General features: G+C 50.9%; 5 protein-coding genes across 5 annotated transcripts; all 5 read right to left on the bottom strand.

The window, feature by feature from the left end:
- Positions 1-266: 266 nt before the first annotated feature.
- On the bottom strand, positions 267-2,237 carry BDW47DRAFT_132771 (uncharacterized protein; the record flags this gene model as incomplete). The annotated part of the gene is made up of 2 exons (XM_024817655.1): positions 267-1,685; positions 1,755-2,237. 2 exons carry the CDS (start codon positions 2,235-2,237, stop codon positions 267-269), a joined length of 1,902 nt encoding a protein of 633 aa, XP_024670432.1.
- A 490-nt stretch (positions 2,238-2,727) lies between these two features.
- On the bottom strand, positions 2,728-4,141 carry BDW47DRAFT_108542 (dual specificity protein phosphatase family protein). Its single transcript, XM_024813258.1, has one exon. The coding sequence runs from the start codon at positions 3,750-3,752 to the stop codon at positions 2,790-2,792; it is 963 nt and encodes a 320-aa protein (XP_024670431.1). The 5' UTR covers positions 3,753-4,141; the 3' UTR covers positions 2,728-2,789.
- Positions 4,142-5,455: 1,314 nt separating this feature from the next.
- BDW47DRAFT_49157 (uncharacterized protein) lies at positions 5,456-6,163 on the bottom strand. The gene has a single exon (XM_024819163.1). The coding sequence runs from the start codon at positions 5,971-5,973 to the stop codon at positions 5,557-5,559; it is 417 nt and encodes a 138-aa protein (XP_024670430.1). The 5' UTR covers positions 5,974-6,163; the 3' UTR covers positions 5,456-5,556.
- Positions 5,886-7,113, bottom strand: BDW47DRAFT_49152 (putative C2H2 transcription factor). The gene is made up of 2 exons (XM_024819162.1): positions 6,603-7,113; positions 5,886-6,527 (listed from the first exon to the last, which is right to left on the bottom strand). The coding sequence occupies exons 1-2, from the start codon at positions 6,863-6,865 to the stop codon at positions 5,996-5,998; spliced, it is 795 nt and encodes a 264-aa protein (XP_024670429.1). The 5' UTR covers positions 6,866-7,113; the 3' UTR covers positions 5,886-5,995.
- A 2,947-nt stretch (positions 7,114-10,060) lies between these two features.
- BDW47DRAFT_118712 (putative regulator of nonsense transcripts) lies at positions 10,061-13,297 on the bottom strand (the record flags this gene model as incomplete). Its single annotated transcript, XM_024815253.1, has 11 exons — positions 10,061-11,332; positions 11,372-11,554; positions 11,585-11,707; positions 11,744-11,794; positions 11,882-11,983; positions 12,089-12,427; positions 12,458-12,490; positions 12,521-12,850; positions 12,881-12,952; positions 12,983-13,163; positions 13,200-13,297. The coding sequence occupies 11 exons, from the start codon at positions 13,295-13,297 to the stop codon at positions 10,061-10,063; spliced, it is 2,784 nt and encodes a 927-aa protein (XP_024670428.1).
- Between the last annotated feature and the right edge of the window lie 355 nt (positions 13,298-13,652).

Genomic DNA, 13,652 nt, shown 5'->3' with positions numbered 1-13,652 from the left:
CTGGTTGTTGACCAGCGTCAGCGTTTGGTGTCCAGTAGGGAAATGAAACCCATGATAAATATGAAAGAACAAAAGAAATTGATACCTAACACAGAAACAGGCTGGGGGGAGAGTGATAAATCAAGACGGAACCAACACAGAGAGAATCCACTCGTTGGTATGTGTTATCAAAAATGGAGAATGATATATGACCCACTGTGAGTTGTGGGCTATTGCTTTGCAGTAATTGTACTCCGGATACATGCGGCAATATAGCTTCATGCACATTATCTGAGTATTGGTCCTACCGGGAGCAGGACCATCTCATCCTCTTCCGCGCTGCTCTCCTCTTCTTCCGTTTTGGGGGATTTATCCTCAGTGGACAGTAAGAGCCCGGAAAGGCCGTCTAACGTGCTGGGAGTGACTGACGATGTTGCGGTGTTCCCCTCATCGGACATCTCCGTTGCAACATCACTCGCAGGATCGTCAGAGTCTGAATCATATGCAGAACTGCGCACCCAATCAGAAAAATTGACGCTGATCTGATCATCGTCGGGTTGGATTAGTCCCGGTGATTTCGAGGCCGACCGACTGATGGGGGTTAGGGTTGCGATTAGTCCACTGATATCAGTATCATAGTAGTCATCAGGCTTTTCTCTCCAAGCCTCTACACGGACCTCTTCCGATCTCTGCTGGAGTCTCATCGAGGAGGTTACCAGTGGGACCGCTGGGGCACTGTCAAAGTGGGTTTCACACGTTGATTCCAGCCGATTCTGCGGGTTACCGTCCGTCTTCGGCTCGGGGGTAGGGTTTATATCACTTGCGTCGAGACCTGATGGTGGTGGATCATAGAAGAAGAGATCCAGCGGCGGAAATTCATGCCACAGCTTCGCTGGTTCCCAATGGACCCGCTCTGGTTTCTCGACCTCGGCAGCTCGCTCTGCGTTCACCCGGAGGCGAATCAGCCCATCGTTCTGGGGTGCCGGCCGGAAAGATTCTACTGCAGGTGAGTAATTCTGATGAAGAAAGGTTAGCCACTCCGAAGGCAGGTCCAAGTCATCCGAGCTCTGTAACAGATCCGTGGTCCCCGTCGCAGAGGAGGTCTCGACGGTGTTGACCGGGGAGTGCTGCGTAGTCTTCAAGGAGCCGAGCATGTTACTGCTGGAGAAATTTGGGCTGTTTGTACTGACCGCAGATTCGGGCTCTAGCTCTCCTGAAGGCAGTGCTTCGGGTCCTGTGTAATTTCGTGAGGGCTCCAGTGGGTTGATGCAGTCGGCCCATTCTCCCACGAACCTGTCATCTATTCCCCGTTTCTGCAAGAATATCTTCGCATCCGCGACATCCTTAGCTGGGCATGTGATGTAGTCTGTCTCAGGGATTTCCTTCAAGATGCGACTGGTCTGCCGGGAAATTTTGCGGAAGACAAGCGGAGGGAATGACTGGTCATGCCTGCGATTGCTCTTGCCGATCATGAGAAGCGCCCTCAGTTGCCTTTCCCTCATCTCTGATAGCCCCGTCTCTTCCAGGTCAGTCTGCTCGTTCCGCTCAGCCAGGAGCATTCGAAGGTTTTCGTGGTCTTCTACTGCGAAACCCAGCATCTCGGAGGCATCCCACCATCTGTGGTATTGAAGAAGATTAACAAATATCTCAACTTGCATCTGAGGACAGATGTCTTTCCAAGATGGGTCTGGAACTGGGAGCGTGGTCTTGGGAGTAAACAAAGAAAACAAGGTCAGTAGGTGTCACACTTTATAGGGAGGGTCTGATATTCTCACCCCAGAACATCCTTGCTGCTTATTACTATTCGCCGCCACTTCGAGGTCACTATCTTCCATCTCTTTCTCCAAAGACGATGTTGAGTCCCCCTTCAAAGCCCCGAGGATGGCCATATTCCTCGCATAGACCGGGTTATGCACCCCATTACTCGCCGCGTAGTTCTCGAGGTGATCGAGGGGAACTTCTTGAGAGTCCGCCTGTTCCGCCTCATCACCATCCTGTCCGCCTCGACAACTACTGCCTAACACCCGACTCGAGTCGTTCGATGGTAGACTATCCCGCCCATGGATACCTCTGGCATAGCTCAAGCGACGCTCACGTTGAATATCTAGGGTGGGAAAGGCGGCAGGAGGTAGATTCGGATCAAATTCAACAAGCGGACAAAGAATCCTTCTCTTTCGCAAGGACATGTCTGATGGCGACGTGTAGATGAAACCGGAACCGTATCGTGCTGAGGGTCGAATGCTGTTCCGAAGTCTCATGATGGAGATGAGAGACTCGAGTCTCATACGAAATTAATATAGATAGACGTGTTGAGCCACGCAAACAGACACGTGCTTTTCGAAACATATTGTGATAAACAGAATGAGGATGAGGATGAATTGAAGAGAGAGAGTGATGGAGCAAGAATATTGCTCATTTTTAGGATGAATGAATGAGCTCAATCACCGATTTGATGGCTTAAACGGGAAAGAACTGCAATTTTTGAACTTGGTGGCTGACATGGGGAAAACCCAGGGCCTGAGGCAGTGACGACATAGGCAATGGGATTTACATTCATACTGTCTAGACTGATTATTGGGTATTGAGATTGTAGACTGTATCTACCACAGTAGACCGTATGATACTATTGAGTTGAATCAACATATCTATGTATTTACACAGGATCCCTTGGGTCAAAGAAAACTGACACAAAGATACAAGCGACACAAAAAAATTAAAAAATAACAAGAAAGGGTATTGGTGAACACCGCCACACGCAAGTAAAAAAAAGAACTAGGTTGAACCCATAAATCTCCATCCTCCATCCACGATCATTCCGCTCGATCCTGAAATGGCGCCATGGGCCGTCTATCAGGGACCCAATCCTCCTCCAAATCGATATCCATGCCCCCATCCTCCACTGCGTCGACGTCCTCCCGATCCGCAAAGCTCCTCTTCTTAGCCACCGTCGAGGGAGGTGCCAAACTGGGGGCGGCAAAGCCAGAGCGCGTCGCCTTGCCGACATCACGTTTCGCAGCCAGGATGGACTCAAAGGACACCAGCAGGGGCCTCATAGCCTCGTCAGTATCGATGCAGAAGCGCTGGATGTGAACGGCCTGCAGAGCGTGGGCCAGGTCCAAGTTGAACATGGCCATCAGGTACGCGATGGCCACGAAAGCGGAGAGTCCGTTGCCCGTTTCGCAGAAGAGGAGGACCTTTTTGTCCGGCACGGGGCCGAACCGGGCCACACTGGGAGTGGAGATGTGCTGGTTGATGCAGCGGATGATGCGAGGCAGATCGGATATCAGCTCTTGGCCGTCTAATATGTCGACGGTGTCAGCCTCGATGCCCAGGTCGGCCGCAGCCTTGTCGCCTGAGTATAGTCCCGCATTGGCTAGGCGCTTGTCGCGGATGCCCAGTAGCAAGGTGATGCCTTCGGCTTGGAGCTTCTTTCCGTCCCTGAGACATCCCCAGGGTCCCAGATAGAGGTAGGGGAGGATTGCCTGGCATTCGCGACGCATGTTGTACTGCCAGTCGTTGGAGATCCTCGGTAGGACGAAGATCTCCCGGCTGACATTGTCGAAAAAGCCCGGCGGAACAAACTCCCCCTCTTGATAGTAATGGGTCGCGGGGCTGATGGGTTCCATCTGGGCCACGGTCTGTTCATAGATTTCTATTGAGAAGGACGGCTGTGGGACCGGCGCTGATCCGGGCGTATATTCGTGAGTCCGAACATACTGGGAGTCCGGCTGTTGAGACATGGGAACCTCACTGCAACGCGGTAGAAAAGCCATAGTAGAGCAACGCCACAGGAGACGTGTGGTGGTAAGGCTGAGATGTTTGAGGAATCTTATTGTAATCAAGGAATACAAGAAGAGACGGTGGTGCCAAAGAACAAGATCCAAGAAGACTTCATGGGATCAAGTCAGTACAAATAAATATTCGGTGGAGGTTAAAGAACGTTGAAAAGATGAAAGGGAAATAATGACTAGACGTTTCAATTGACCACCGGTGTAAGTTTCTTTGTGATGAGCATATTTATCACCATACTACCACACAGTGATTGTATACCATAACAAAGCCGTCCAGTGTGGGAGTGAATGTAAGCAGTGAGTGTCTCAGCAATCTACAATTGCGAAAGTACTCCGTACACACCCAATGTGCCAGACCACTTAGACTGGAGGCAGCTAGACTATCAGACTAGAACAGCCTAGTCGTCCACACTGACTAGAACTAGGAATTAAAATTTCTCCCCTGTTCTTATCATTGATCAATCGTGGATGACTCAGCAAGACGTGCATAATCAGACCCACTGCTGAGCACAAAATATCCAGTATCAACATAGATCCATGCTGTTGCTGTATATTAAATTACTATCTCAAGGAGTCAAGAGTTGAGGATCATGATCTATTTGTGGGGTAGGATCTATTCAACTGCTAATACCGAGTATGTAGCCTATGACCATCTTGAACATAGTGGAGACTTTGCAAGGCCTGTCTCTTCCTTTGTCTGTTCATTAAACTTTTAACAATTGATGTCGTGCATACAATGCCTTATTCTTAGAGTGGTAGGTTGCGATCATTGTTAGACAGGCACATTCCACTCAGTGGTTAACATATCTGCTGGTGAGCTTGCACGGGCGGAGTTACCAGTATAGCCCTACTTAAGCATCGGTGATATTATACTCTCTTATCAAGTGGATAGAAGATAGCAAAACAAACAAGATAATAAAAATGATAGAAAGTAACATAAACAAATCAATCACAATAATATTATACAGTTAAAGACAACAAAAACACTCAAATTACCAAATACAAACCACCAGCCTCGATCCTAAAACCTGCCTGAGGCACTAACGACACCATCACCCCACCAGCCTCACCATCACATGACACCAAAACAACCAACAATACACTCAAATCTAGAACCCCAAACAAGTCACGCGCCCTACCTAGGACTCATCCATCCAGAGACCCCAGCAAGGCGGAGTGGAGCAACACTAGTTGAGTCACAGCGTCCCAAGGCTCTAAGTAGAGTCATAACGCGTGTCACAGCCTGTGGAACTAAACTACTATAGAAATAAACTTGTCGGGGGAGAGCTCGGCCCTTCGGAGATACCGCGAAATACTCTATACTATACTATAATATCCGTAGTAGGTAGGTGGGGGGTAAGTAATATGCTGACGCTGCTTACTGGAGGCTAGGCTTCCAGGTGATGATGCGGCACTAACGGAGGCGTGAGGCTTTCACGTGTGATATCGAATAGATATACGAGATATATGAGAGGTTAAGCCTAAGCGCCGGGACTCTGACAGGCGTTCCGCGCGAGGGCAGTAAGGCTGGGTTGACTCGTGATACGGGGTACAGGGGTACAGAATATGGGAAGCAGAAATAATGAAGAATATGTTTGTGACTGCGATAATATTACATTTTTGATGGAATTATTGAATCACGAAAAAAGCAAGCGATATCTGGACTACCGATACACTGGCACATGTTGAAGTCCCTGCCTCCTTGCTATCATCGCGGCTGTTGAACAGTGCTGGCTGCAGCGTCAAAAGCAAGGGAGAGTAAAAAGTGGAGACGAGAGTGAAAAAGCTAGGTAGGTAGGCAGGGAGGGGACAAAGGAGATGAGGGGACAACGCCTGGGTATATGTCAGGAATAGAGAAAGAGGAATAAAACCGTAAAAAAACACCACCGGGTCTGCATTGTCGACCCCTCGTTGCAAACGCCATGTTCTTCAAAGCTGCTTGCTGTAAATCCACGAGTTCTGAAATATAGACCATCCCATAAACCTTCCTCTGTTGTTGTAGACATAGAACACAAACCCCAGGCCCGTAGAACTGCATATAAATGAAACGCCCATGGAATGCAAACACAATAAGAAGCGAAGACGGCATGATAAAAGTTAAAAAGCAAAACAAAGGCAAAAGGCGGGGAGAAAAGAAGGCAGACAAAACAAAATATAGAAAAACAAAAACAACATCATGATAAGAGATACCGAGACATATCATTCGGACTTCACTGGGAAGCCGTTCACGTTGCGTTCATCTGTCCCTGCGACATCGTCGGCTGGGGCATGGCTTGCTGAAGCCCGGAAACAATGCGCTCCAGTTCTTCCAGCCGGCGATCTTTCTCCTCGACCTCGCGTCGCAGACGCTTTAACTCGTTGTGCATGTCAACGTCGGGACCCTCTTCGTCGGGAAGCTCGACAGAGGCGTCGCCGTCCATAGACTCGCGCTTCCGCTTGACCGCCGAGGTGGGGAGGGACACGGCGCCGTCCAGTTCAGGACTGGGCACCATAGGTAGGTCGGACGCGTGTCCATTCTCAGTGTGCATGTGGCGGCGACGAAGATGCTCCTTCAGGTTCTCTTGGCGCGTAAAGCCATTCCCGGTGCTGCGATTGCAGTCCGTATACGGGCACATCAGCGGCTTCTTCGCATTGACGTTCTTCTTGTGCACCTCGCGCTGGTGCCTGAGAAGCCCGCCCGAGTAGGTAAAGCCTTGAATCTTGTCGCAGCCGGGTTCGAGGCATTTGTAGGGGCGATCATGCTTGTCCATGTGTTTGCTATAGTCACGGGTTAGTTTCGCGTCGCGTCCAACATAAAAACACACGAGCGGGAACACCAGAAAATGCACTTACTTCCACTCGCACGGGCGACGAAACGTCGGGGGCGACTGCTGACATTCGGGGTGGTCGCAAAAGATCTGGCCGGTCGAGTTTTTGGGCGGATCCCGCGCACGTCTCACCGACAGTCGCGGACGCGTCCCTTCCATGAAACTGGGGGACATTTGATCGGTCATCTTGGGGGTAGGAGAGATAGACTCTTGGGCGGCAACGAGAATGGAGGTAGGTCCGCTGGGACCTTCGCTTCTTGGACTGGGATAATCAGACCCGTCGCCCATATCGCAGTTGCAAACCCCGCCGGTGAATTGAGATGGCGGCGGGTCGGGTGGTGTTGTGGTCGCTCAGGAGGCGAGACGGTGAGCAAGCCCGGGGGAGCGCGCAAAGGGAAGAGAACAGTTAAATGTCCAATGGAAGAAAGGAGGCGAAAAATAGGGCGAACAACACGCGGCGACGTGTTGCGATGACCACCTCGAGGATGATCGGTGATGGAGTATAGGTTGGAGGTTCCGTACTCGATAAAAAACGGGGGTGCCGATTTTTTCAGGTATTCAAATCAGGTAGCAAGGCAAGAAGGCAAGAAGGCAAGAAGGCAACAAACGGAAGTCGCTTGTGACTAAGCGGTCTTGGCAACGCCACAGAGGGTGGGACTTGACGTCGTCGTAGAGTCGTAAAGTCGTTGGATCGTAGGATCGTAGAAGTGGTCGTAAGTTGTGTAGAGATGAATTACAAACTAATAAAGGTCGCAAGCGTAGAACATTCAAAATATATATAATGTTAGTCTCGCAGAAGTCCAACTCGAATATGCCGGCGGCAAAAGTTGTTGCACGTGGGATATAGATCGAATTTATATACTCCTATCAAAATGACGAGGTCTGACAAGACGGATACACGCTATATTTGTACCTCACCGGTGATTGATACCTTGTGCTCGAAGTAGTAAAGTATGGCTTTGGGCTGCGGCGCAGTGACTCATGCGAGAAGGTTGTCAGGCAACTAGATAATCCACGGAGTTACCGGTATATTTGAGCCTGATTCTCTGCCCGGGCACTATCACTGTGAGCGAAATTTGATAGTTGGTAATCACATAATGACTCTAATCATCTACTAGTCTGTCAAAATTACGGAATCCCAACAAACTGTGCCTCATGAACATGGCCAGGATCATAGGCCAAGAGTTCAGTTAGTCAAAGCGCCTACTTCCGTCTAGGACGAAGCTGTTTTTGGATGCCGCCACAACGGAAGGCACAGCAGCCAATTAGAAATGTCCCACGTGCATAGTGCGCGCCTCAGCCACCAAACAGTCGATCAGGCAGCGTCATCAACCAAATCTGCCTGCGACCTTTACTGGACATGAGATGTTGATGTCTTCCCATCAGCCCTGTACTCATGTACAGCTCACCCAATGCCAGATCAGACCTAAGGAGATCCAACTGTCAGACAGGGATGATTGAAACCCATGCCTAACTGTGTTGCCTGCAGGATCTTGCATATGGCTAGGTCGTTTATTCAACATGATTTAACCACCCTGGGCCACGTCGGAAACCCCGAGCTTCTTTGTGGTTGCCCCATTGATACCTTAGGCTTTCATTATCGCTTTGCAGTTAGCCGCTTTCCGATGTATCAATCATTGTCATCATAATAACAATTATCAAAACACAAAATAAAATAAAAATACAGCACCGACAGTGCTGATGTTTCATGATTCTCCCGTTGGCATTGATAGGTGTCTACGTGTCTGCCTGAAGACACCTCAGGCTGTGCCACCTTAGCGTGTCTAGTACACAGCCAGCACAAGTTTCATCAATTGGACATTATCATTCCAAATACAATGAATGATACTTCGAGTATAATCCTCCCAAAACCAGGCAGCCTAAAAGTAAAATTCCATTATTAGAATCGAAATCCGCGCTAGAACCAGAGCACCAGCCCTGCAGGATGATTTAAAGTGAGCGGATCTTGTGGCGCAGCGCCCTCTGGAATCTACGACCCTGAGGTTGACAGGTCCCCTCCCCAGCCTCATGTACTACTGCATCATTCATGATTCTCGTCTGCATGGTCTAAATAGTAGTATGCTGAGCGATTGGGTCGTTCAATAGGTGCACTAACCTACCTTACAGCCACCTCCCTCCCCACCACCCCATTTCTTTCAATAGGAAAGAAAGGATATGGAGATGCCTGGGGACTACTTATCTGTCGATGGAGTAGACCAGTGTGGCGGAGTCGGATGCGTATATGCGGTCTTTTCCTCATCTGCGATACAATAGGGTTGATCGTCTGCACGACCCCTACGCCCGTCCCGTTCCGAGGACCCCGATCTACATAGTCTAACTGCGGTGTCGAGCGCCATCCCGAAATTGCCAAGGATGTGCATGATTTTCTTTTTTCGTGGATGCCTGGGCCGGAGTCTAGCGGAAAGGGAAGCGCGAATCCTGTGTTCTACGTGGCTTCCCTGGTGTGTATACTCTATTTCCAGTGGCTGGTTTGTTTCTCTTTGCTTGGCAGAGATAGTTTGTATACGAAAGAAGGGGGCGATGCTGTTAAGCGAATGGCTATAGTTGGATTATTATCTTTTTTTTTTCTCTCTTCGCGAGTGAGATGTAAGGAACGCTGGGCTGGGTAGACATTGGCATTGCTGGACCAGAACGGCGCGGAGTTGGAGTTTGGTCCGATGGCAGAGAATAGGGATGGGGGCTGTGACAGCGATGGGTGCGCCCTTGGATCATTGTTTTAGGGGCATCTCATGCGTTGTCAAGAATAGAAATTTGGCAGCCTATTCTTTGCCAGAATAATGCCACACTCAGCACACCCAAGCGTATACAGAACAAGCGGAAGGAAGGAACAGAAGCATGGAAAAAGCAAAAAAGCAGTAATGGCAAGAATCGTCCACGGTATCTAGGGGCAAAGAGCCCACTCACGTCCACCGGTCTGGGAGGAAAAAGCATGGGACTTGCTAGCGAAGAGTGAAAGCAGTCGGGTACGAGTGCAACACTTGTTTGAAAGGTTCCCAGCATGTCCTCCTGATCTTCCTGTGAAGGCTGCTCTTTGCAGGAAATAGATGTTGAACTGGTCGCCGTTACACCCGGGTCGTTTCTTTTAGCTGGAAAATCAAGATCTTCCACTGTAGGTATTAGGGAGATGATGATGTGCCCCGCTAAATACCCCGAACTTTCAACCCAGCTGATGTGAAATGGCAACGGTAACTGATATCGAAGTGCTATGGAAAAAAAGCCTGAGAGCTGCTGCCCTTCAATTCCCACCCCGTGGACGAGGCTCAGCTCTCACCGATGCTACCCTGGAAGGTACAGAAAGGTCTGTCATGCCGACTGAGACGATGGAATCCTGAGCGGACCCCCAGAGCACCGAACCATGCTCGATGTGACCGGGTGGCCACCGAACAACCTTCCCTTGCGTTGTGGGAAAGGGCACAAGCCTGGAAGACCACCCTGAACGGTGTCGTTAGTAAAATTTCTCAATCAGTCATAGTTGCCTCCGATCTGACTGGCAAAAGCAGTGGAAACGCTGCGCGTATCGTCGTCATCGTGAATTTGACCGGGAACCCCACGGGTGACACGGATGCTGGCAGAGCTGCCCCCAAAGATGCTTCCGTTATCAGGAACCCCGGGCTTATACGGCTCCCGTCCGCCGGATTCAACGTAGCGCTTCAGTCGATCGGACTGGCTGAGACTGGGCTGTTTGCTCATGTCGTTGATGCTCAGCCCGGCGAGACTGACACCACCCTGGTCAACGCTCTTTCCATCGACAATGCTTCCAGTCACGTCAGACTCAGTGGCCGCGACAGACTCGCCAGCGATGCTCGGTGTTCCCTTGCCTCGGTTGCCGTTAGCCCGTCGTCCACCAGGAAGAGTAGGCCACGAGTCGCCAAAGTTTTGGAACATAGGCGGGTATCCAGAAGGAATACCGACTCCTCCTAGTGCGGAAGAGTGGACGGACGACACATCATCGGGAATATAACCAACCACCGAGCCAGAATCATTGTATTCGTTACGGTTGCCGTTTCTTCCGTTCATCATTCCGTTGGTGACGTTGGAGGCGTGATTGTATGCCATCTGGAACCGCTGGGGTCCTCTGTAGGCTTGCTTGGGGCGACTGAACTGGATCAGAGATTCCTGGAGATTGGAAAGAGGGCCCTCAACCAGACAGTGTCTCTCCTTGAAATGCTGCAGGAGACAGTTCCACAGAGGATGCTTGGACAGAACCTTGGGGTTTCCGAGAATGGCCAGTCCATACTTGGCACGGGTAAGCGCGACGTTCAGACGGCGGGGGTCGCTCAAGAAACCGATGCCCTGGTGGTCGTTGGAACGAACGCAAGAGAGAATGATAAAGTCCTTCTCACGACCCTGGAAGGCATCGACCGAGGCAACTTCAATTTCCTTGTAGTGCTCTTTCTTGAAAGTTCCGTTGGCCTGCATGGAGCTCACGATGTAGCTGCGCTGACCCTCGTAGGGTGTAATGATACCGATGGAACCTGGTTGGACGCCAGCCTTGAAGAACCGAGTGACGATCTTCTCCACGTTCGTCGCCTCCGTGCGATTGAGATAGGACGTCCCTGACGCAGAGATTTCTTCGTTACCCAGGTTGGACCAGAACATCATGGGGTTGTCACCGATGGGCCAGGGGAAATCGACATCACGGCGGAGACGGTCGATAGATGTAACTCCGTTCTGCAGCGAACCTTCGTAGAACATGTTCGACGGGAACTCTGACAGACAAGGGTGCATACGGTACTGGACATTCAGACGGATGGGAGAGCAACCCAGGATGACCAGCCGCTCGAAAAGTGACTGGTTAAGACCGGCCTTGGCGGCTTTCTTGTTCATGATGACGGGCCCCAGCTGTTGATGGTCACCAACCAAAACAACCTGTTTGCAGCCTAAGACCAACGGGATCATACACTCAGGCTCGGCGGACTGGGTCGACTCATCGATCAAGACAGTACGGAATTTGAGCTTAGAGAGGCGCGGATCGCCAGCGCCAACGCAAGTGCAGCAAATCACATCCGCGTTGTTCAAGATTTCGCGCTCGGCGGACCGAGTAAGCTGTTTCAGTCTCTTTTCATCCTGACTGGACAATTCGCCAAGTTCGGACTTAAGCTGGTTCAACTTGATGAGTTCGATGTTGGTGTCGTTGAGGCGGACTTGTTCATGAAGAGACAAGAAACCGACGGGAGATTCCACGTCCTCACGGGACTTAGCAGTCACACGCACGGTCTTCAAACCGGTCCTGTGGATACGCTCACAAAGCTGATCCACTGCGACATTGGACGGGGCGCAAACTAGGACCTGACCGCCGTTGAGTTTGGCAAGATGGTAGATAATAGTGGCGGAGGTCACTGTTTTGCCCGTACCGGGAGGGCCTTGGATCAAGCTCATCGGCCTCTGCAGCACACTTTTGACGGCGTTGATCTGGCTACCGTTCAGCTCCGGGAGCCCCGGCACACTGAACTTCTTGGGCATCTGGGTCTTCATTGGCGCAGCTGCGACCTCGTGTCCAAGGAGGCGATGGAAGATATAACCCGAGACGCTCATCTCGTCAACGGCGAATGTCTTCATCGCAAGTTGCATGCGATCGAACGAGGTCGACTTCCAAACGTAGTCGGCGGTGAAGTTGTGTGTGCACTCGGTCGGCACTGACTTGTGATCGCCCTTGGCGCGTAACTCGATCGTAACCTCGTCAGACTGATTGTTGGGGATCTTGATAACGTATCCCACTCCCTCCCATTTCGGTCGCAATTCACCAGTGTATTTGAGGCGCATTTCATCACCAACAGCCAGTTTCACGTCACCCAGTTCCAGTTTCGGGAGTATGAAGCTAGCCAAGTGCTTGTTGTTCAGACCCAAGTCCCATCGCACAATAAGTCCATCCTGCGACTGCGATTCTTTCAGCTTGCGATCGTAGTCTGCTTCGATTTTGACCAGGGGTCCAAAGATATTTTGATATTGGTAGGCATCGTCGTAACGCAAGAGGACGGGGGCGGGTTCGTCATCCACTGCGGTGGCTTTCTCGAGATCCGAAAAGGTTGCCTGGGAGTTCTCCTTCCACATTTCCTCCAGCTTCGCAATCAACTGTGGGCTGAGGTGGCGAGCCCGAAGCTGCTCCTGATCCGATGGTTGGGCGACGAGCCACGGCAAGAACGAGCGGTCTTCGATCAACGGCTGCCAACGCGAAGTATCCCAGTTCATGTCTTTCGAAGACGGCATGGCGGCGCAGGGTTGACGACAGAGGAGCACGACGACCGTATCAGACTTCGCGGGGATGAAACCAAGCAGGAACACATTCTTGGTACCGCAGTTGTAGCATTCGAGGATGGTGTCTCCCAAGGACGAGGCCGGGTGCAGCTGAACTTCCTTGTGGCGAGCTCGGACGAGGTGGTTGACGATATGAGATGAAGAGGTATTTCCACGAGCGCTACAAAACCACTTGCTACAGGACAGGCACTTGACGACACTGCTCGCGTTGTGAATGCCGCAGTAGGCACATGCATGTGGAGGGAGCTCTTTCTCCTCCTCGACGTCACCCTGCGCTTTTGAACGTCGGGCAATAGAAGCACTTGCTGTACTTTCCGCATCATCGTCGTCTCCCATATTATCAGACCCTTCATCGTCATCGTCATGTCTCCGCGGCCGGGGACCTCTGTTCATGTTGAAGGTAGCATCATCCAGCTCCGTCCTCTCATCACCGATAGCTGCCATAGTCGAAGCGTAGGCGTCGCTATGTTATCCAGCCGATGCAAATAGAGCGATGGAAAGAAATGTGTGTAGCCGAAACGCTCAGTTCGCAAGCCGACGTCGTGAGATGGTCATCAATGAAACTTCGATTCTATCGTGGATGTGACGTCGAACGCGTGAAAAAGTCAAGGACAAGCCAGTCGCCCGGTTTCGTCGAAAGAGAGAAGATATTGTCCCTGATCACGACCCTCAAAAATCGACGTGCTTGAGGGGCGAAAGGAACAAGGCTAATATGAGTCTCAGTAAATGCAGGTGAGTTGAACCCCAGTCAGGTACACTTGACGCAGAATTTGGGGAATACCAACACTGCTCTAGCCAA

The sequence above is a fragment of the Aspergillus candidus genome (genome assembly GCF_002847045.1).
Source record: "Aspergillus candidus strain CBS 102.13 unplaced genomic scaffold BDW47scaffold_35, whole genome shotgun sequence".
Lineage (NCBI taxonomy): Eukaryota > Fungi > Ascomycota > Eurotiomycetes > Eurotiales > Aspergillaceae > Aspergillus > Aspergillus candidus.
Note: the sequence above shows the minus strand (reverse complement) of the source record. Positions and strands in the feature narration are given on the sequence as shown.

Excerpts from the sequence above, each read along its gene's own strand:
- BDW47DRAFT_108542 (XM_024813258.1), bottom strand. The coding sequence starts at position 3,752 with ATGGCTTTTCTACCGCGTTGCAGTGAGGTTCCCATGTCTCAACAGCCG.
- BDW47DRAFT_49157 (XM_024819163.1), bottom strand. The coding sequence starts at position 5,973 with ATGATATGTCTCGGTATCTCTTATCATGATGTTGTTTTTGTTTTTCTA.
- BDW47DRAFT_49152 (XM_024819162.1), bottom strand. The coding sequence starts at position 6,865 with ATGGGCGACGGGTCTGATTATCCCAGTCCAAGAAGCGAAGGTCCCAGC. Across the intron at positions 6,528-6,602 it reads CGTCGCCCGTGCGAGTGGAA|CAAACACATGGACAAGCATG; the intron begins GTAAGTGCATTT and ends CCGTGACTATAG.